This window comes from Vollenhovia emeryi, unplaced genomic scaffold (genome assembly GCF_000949405.1).
Source record: "Vollenhovia emeryi isolate VEMERY1.0 unplaced genomic scaffold, V.emery_V1.0 DF939165.1, whole genome shotgun sequence".
Classification (NCBI taxonomy): domain Eukaryota; kingdom Metazoa; phylum Arthropoda; class Insecta; order Hymenoptera; family Formicidae; genus Vollenhovia; species Vollenhovia emeryi.
In genome coordinates this window covers 277,393-283,392 of record NW_011967201.1, presented here as the reverse complement: position 1 = coordinate 283,392, position 6,000 = coordinate 277,393, and the positions used below count along the sequence as shown (strand labels likewise).

Here is a 6,000-nt window from a genome sequence, read left to right as displayed (position 1 = left end):
ACTAGAGTCAATGTTTGTACAGTCAACAATATGCGAAGCAAACGCGGGCGACTCTTACCTGTCCCATCATGCCCATAAACGCCCATATCTTGAACGTCTTCAAGGGTACGCTGACAAGATACTCGTGGAAGAAAGCGCTAATAAAGAAGACAGTCACCGACGCCGTGGTTTTGCCGTAGCCCATCGCCACTATTGGAATATAGAGATGCCTGCAACATAAATGTATCGTCAATAAAAACACATTGTATCCGAGCGTAATACAATCGAATTTTCACTTGTGGATTCTGCTAAAAAAATAAAGCGCAAAAATATACACTTTTTAAATATTAAAACCACGTCAATTGTTTCCCTTGCGCCTGTTCTATGACGCTTTTATGAAAAGAAAAAATCGGTCACGTTCCGGCGGAATTGCACACTGACGCAATAGAAAAAGGCACCAAATGACCCGATCGATTCAAGATCCCGATTCTAATCGTGACGAACCCGATAGGAGTGTATTTAGAGCACGTTTGCCTTTACGCCGACAATGTCATTATCGGCGGTAACAAAGGGGCACGCGTTTCATTATGGTATCCACGTTCTCGGACGGCGCTGCGAAATACACGCGGGAGCCGATAAGGCAAACAGAACAAAAAGTACGATCGCACGGAGCCGCTCCCAAAAATTAAAGCAATATTCAGGAAAGTTTCACAACATTCCGGTTTGGTAACACTCTGCCGTTATCGTTTTCGTTTGTATGGCCGAGCAAGCAGAATCGGGCAACTCGGGAAAGAGTCGTTAGCCGCTTGGCTATCGGTGGAGACGCATCCGAAAGAGAGCAAGACGCGGAAGAACATTTCGAGAGGGAGAAGGAGAGGGGGGGAGGGAGGGAGGGAGGGAGAGAATGGAAAAGGGATATCTGAAGAAAGCAGCGGGAGGAAGAGAACATTCAAAGGTGGGACGACGACAGTTCTAAGGATTTCGGGCCGCGCACGTTTCGCCGCGTCCTCAGGATTCCTGCTCCCGCCAGATCCTCCGCATCGCGTCGTGCTTTCTTTTCCCTCAAGGAAAGCGTCTCCTTCGCGCAAGACGGTTCGGGAATATCTCCAGTTATAGAGGTATTATAAGTGCCGCGGGGAATAAACAGCCTTAAGTGCGCATCGCGATGCGTATCGGCTTTTCCCATTACAAACCTGAAAAGGCGCCGACGGTGGCCTCGGCGTTCTCGTCAACAACGACACACCTCCGTGCGTCTACGTCGTCCCTCCCGTCGTCTGGGGAGCATTTCCATTTTCACCTCGGCCACCATCCCCGCGCTGCGCGCATCGCCGCGCATACTACGGCTGCGTGCCAGTCGCGGCTTACAAATGCAGCTGCGTATCTCGGTCGTAGGGGGCGAAAAAAAAAAGAGAGGAGCGAGCGACCGTAAGCAGGCAGGTGCGTCGCCGGGGTAAAAAGGAGCGCGGACGCCGGGGTGAGACTTTGAAATTCGCGTCGCGGAAACTCGCGCGGCATCTCTTTAGCGAACTTTATTTTTCTCCATTTTTGTGTCATTTAAAAAGGGAGCATGGCCAGTCATTCCCGTGGTACGTGTCGCGTTTTATAAGGGTATGTTATAAGACAATCCCGCTCCCTGGCTACGCAGCGGTGGCTACCGTTCTACGTTACGTCACGTCTGTCGGAACTAACTCGGGTAACGCGGTCCTCTTTAGCGCGATAAAATTCAGTTTCTCCGTAGCAGCGAAATATCATTCGGGCTTAACCCCGATGCCGCGGGAATAAAAAAAATGTGGAGCGCTTAACGAACGTCTCAAAGTGTCCCGTCGCGAGATACGTAATATCCCACGCGAGAAGGAGTAGATTGACTCTTTATACGACATTCATGGTAAACCTCGTGCAGTTTGTACGTGGCAATTCCGACGGCTCCCTTTTCTCTCGGTCACATAATAAGAACTTCGTACGGCCACTTTTACAGGGATTTAAACTTTCTTTTGGGCTACTTTCGAAGTACAAAGAGCCGGGCGCGAGCTCTTGAAAGGAGGTCGTCACTATGGGCTCGAGTTGTTAGGTGCACGTGCGATGGGTAACCGTGGAAGATGGAAGGCCCGCCGGAAAAGTCTTTCGGAAGTTCGCTGATTGTATTGAGCGGGAGATGTATAATCTAATGTGGCGGCGACAGCCGAGACGTATGGGTTGAAGGGGACATTTTAGGCGAAATAAAAGGTTTCCGCAAGAAAGCTCGTTCTTGTAAGACGAAAGACTCTGTCTCTCGTGTGTAACGTTTCGCACAATAATATTTCCGATACATGTGACTGTACGAAAATTTCTACACATATAAACTGCGAGCCGCTCTCGCAATGCCGACAAGTTTATCGAGTTGATACAATTTTTGTAATTTCACCAAGAAAGTTGATTGTACGAAAGTACACTAGACCAGCAACCAGCACCGTGACATTACTTTCCTCGTTTGTCCGATGTTCGCGTGTAATTGGTAAGGCATGTCGGCGTTGCCGAGAAGATGATACACGAATGTCTCACGATGAAACGACAGTCATAGTTGCGAAATAACCTCGGCGAGGCGCGTGTTGCATTATTATATAATCACATTATCCCTACAGCCGAGTCAAAGGTGCAAAGTAAAACGCAAGGAGAGTTTTTCCTTCTGTGGCGCGGGAGGTGCGCGACAAGCTGAGTATTACGGGGCGGAGAGACAGCGAGGGCAAATAGCATAAGGGAGCGGTGTCTGAGAAAAAGAGGGAGGAAGAGGTAAAGACGAGCGAAGACGTGGAAGAGATGAGGCCGCCGCTACAGGCTGGACCTTTGATCGACTTTCTCTGTTCGATCTAACCGAGGTTAAACTTCGTTAACAAGTATGCTGCTCTTTAAGAAGATTCAATTACATTTTTCGCGAAAATAACGATAATGAGATCTAACGTTCCATCTGCGCAAAAGAGAGCAGCTTCCGCGCGTCAGGAATATCTCGCCACATGCATTTTACGCGCATCTCATCACTTCGCGATTGATTGTGTTAAACGACGTTTTATACATTGCCGTAGCTACTATTTTACTATTTCTTCTTATTTATTTCTTAATAGCTCATATCAAGTTGCCGCGACAACAAATCGCTTAATTATATGTTAAAAGTATGATCGCATTGTCGTTCCTAAAAATGGCACTGACGATGGATATTTTCCAGCTAATGATAACTAATGCTCTCGATAAAGAATATATTTGTGATTCAATTATCGACATTTTAAGAATAACCAACTCGAGATATAAGCAAATAAAGTTTGAGAACTTTTATCGTTCAATTTTCTCGGAAAGCTAAACACGTAATATATACCGGACAATTGGAAAATTATTTTAATCAATTTTATAAAAATCGAAATGAAAAAGCTTCCGTTATCAAGTACTGCTATGAATAGAAATCGATTTACTCACCGCACAGCCCAGCGATGCACTGGCATGTTCCAAGTTCTCCAGAACGTATCGATATTGTTGGCGTTCCACCAGTCGCAGTAAAAATTCCGATCTGCAAAGTGTAGCAGCTCGCCCAGCAGATTCAAAAAGGAGTGAAATATCAAGTAGAAGAAGCAAAGCCATACCAAATGATTTGGTATCTGAAACAGTAAAAATTCAGCGTGTAAGTGGATGAAATCATAAAAATTGTACCGATGTCATTCATAATAAAATGAAGAAGAAAACATTCTTGCTACGAACAATTAATCCGCGTGTCAAGAATAGAAACGCATTAGTCTGTTTAATATAAACCAATTATTTCGTCAATATTTTACGAGTTCGCGATATCAATTCTTCCTTTTCAAAAAGAAAACGTTTCAAACGCCTAATATTAGAAAATATCGATTTTTAATGTAATCTCTCTCTCTCTCTCTCTCTCTCTCTCTCTCTCTCTCTCTCTCTCTCTCTCTCTCTCATATGATAAATTTAATATAAGAATATATTAAGAACGTGATTCCACTTCAGTATTAGATTCATACAAATATTCGCACTTTTAATTCCACAGTACAGTATAGTTTCCATCGCACTGATCGAAGATTGATATAATAATTTGGACCTTTTTATTTTTATGTTCTACAGCACAGAGAGATAATAACGAAATATACAATATTATTCTATTGGAGATTTTTAAATAATACATTTTCAATATTTCTTATAATCATAAGTTTTTCCAATTAAACGTTACAAGGTACCAAATACGTTAACAAAGTAAGAGAGAGAGACTTTTCTACGAGATATTTAAATACTAAAAATTACTTAAAAATTGAAAATAAATCTGTTGAGAAATAAAGCAGTAGTATACAATTTTATATTTTTGCATGCTTTATCACTGTTGTGAAAAATTATTTTCCATAAAATTTGCGAACGAGAAACACGCGTAAGAGCAGTAAGGTGCGTCCGAAATGCAAACGGCAAGAAGGTAGAGCCGTGATTATGAAAAAGTAAAAAATTGATCAAAGCTTTCTCACAGGCCCACAGACATGTGTACACGTACATATGCAACGTATCATATTCTTAATGGACTGAATAAAATGCGACGCCCCATAATGACGCCGGAGAAGTTAACTAAAACGAGGATAATCAGGAGCGCGGAGACGAGCGTATTACAGTATTATTTACGCATCTGCAGATGAAAGTGAGGCGACTGTATAATGAACTTATAAATTATCCCGTCTGTTCCTTTAATTATGCTTTAATGGAAGTGACTTAGACCGAGCCTTTGATCATTTATCGCGCATATAATATGATGCTACGCTAAAAGTCCTTATTTTATTGCGCAGCTATATTTTCTTCATATTCTTCCAAATTCGATACTGTTGAAGCACGAGAGAAAAAACAATATGTCGTGACTTCGGCGCGCTACGTGTAGGTATATTATTATCGTTTCATTCTTTGCGTTCTTTTGTCTTTTACCATAGCTTTAAGATTGATTATTTTTCTTTGTCGCGACATTCACGTCTCTCGTGGCACAACGACAACCGAAATAAATGTTTTCGCATCAAAGAAGTAGCGACGAGAAGAAAAAGGAAGGGAAAAAACCCGAGACCCTAGTATCAGACAGATACTTTCGCGAAAATTTCTCGACGGACCGCTTGCTTTTATGGCGAAGAATTTCGAAGTTATTTCGTTTCGGATGCCATTTCGGGCCCGCCGAGTCGCGGTATCATCCCGCGTGCTTCCCCCGAGCTCTCCCACGCGAGGCAAAGGACTTAATAATGTTGCCAGGCACAAAGGTCAAGTCTCTTGTGCCGCGAGGCATTCGTGGCACTTTCGCGAAAAGAGGACAGACAGCCCCCTCAGTACTTCCTCCCGGTTACTAGCAGCCTCTTCCGGCGTCCACATAGTCCGGGAAAACTTACCTCAACGTTTTAATTTCGTTTACTCGGGGATGCTACCGAGGGTGAGGGAAGAACACAGAGACTTGGAATCCACGGAAGAGGGGAGAGAAGATGGTGGGGCTATAGGAGCAGAAGCCAGTGAATCGTTTGAGACACGTCGACGATACCACAAAGGGAAAAGCGGTAAACTTTATGCTGCTTTTTTTTGACCAGAGGCTATCTAAGAAGGAACCGCTTTTTCTTTAAGCAGTCGTAAGAGAGATGCAAAAACTTGCGGACCAAAAAAGATACGTATGTACATGGCGTTTAGTCGATAGTAGGAAAGCGGAAAAATGTTGATTTCCCATGATGTTTCCTCTTTCAAATTCTCCTTTGTACGTCTTCAAATTCCGGGAACGTTACCTCTCTTGGCGACCCCCTTGAATTTACATACAATAATTATATATTTTAGTAATGAATCTTTGGACTCTTAAATCTTTTGAAATCTTTTGAAATCTTTTGAGAGAGAACGAAATAGCACAAAATAGACACCCTGTAATCAGAGACTCGCCATAAGAGTTCGTCAAATTTCCGCGAGTGAAAGATTCTACGATCGTAGAAGAGTGAGATGGCCTATGTTTCTCTCTCACTCGCAGGAATTTGACGAACTCTCATGGCCAGTCTC

General features: G+C 43.3%; 1 protein-coding gene across 1 annotated transcript in view; it reads right to left on the bottom strand.

The window, feature by feature from the left end:
* The window catches only part of LOC105564389 (diacylglycerol O-acyltransferase 1), a 114,238-nt gene that overhangs the window by 2,885 nt on the left and 105,353 nt on the right, over positions 1 to 6,000 (bottom strand). The window contains exons 10-11 of the mRNA XM_012016713.1: positions 3,421 to 3,599; positions 59 to 209 (exon numbers count right to left, since the gene is read on the bottom strand). Of these exons, the coding sequence (XP_011872103.1) occupies positions 59 to 209; positions 3,421 to 3,599 (330 nt within the window). The remainder of the gene's footprint in view (positions 1 to 58; positions 210 to 3,420; positions 3,600 to 6,000) is intronic.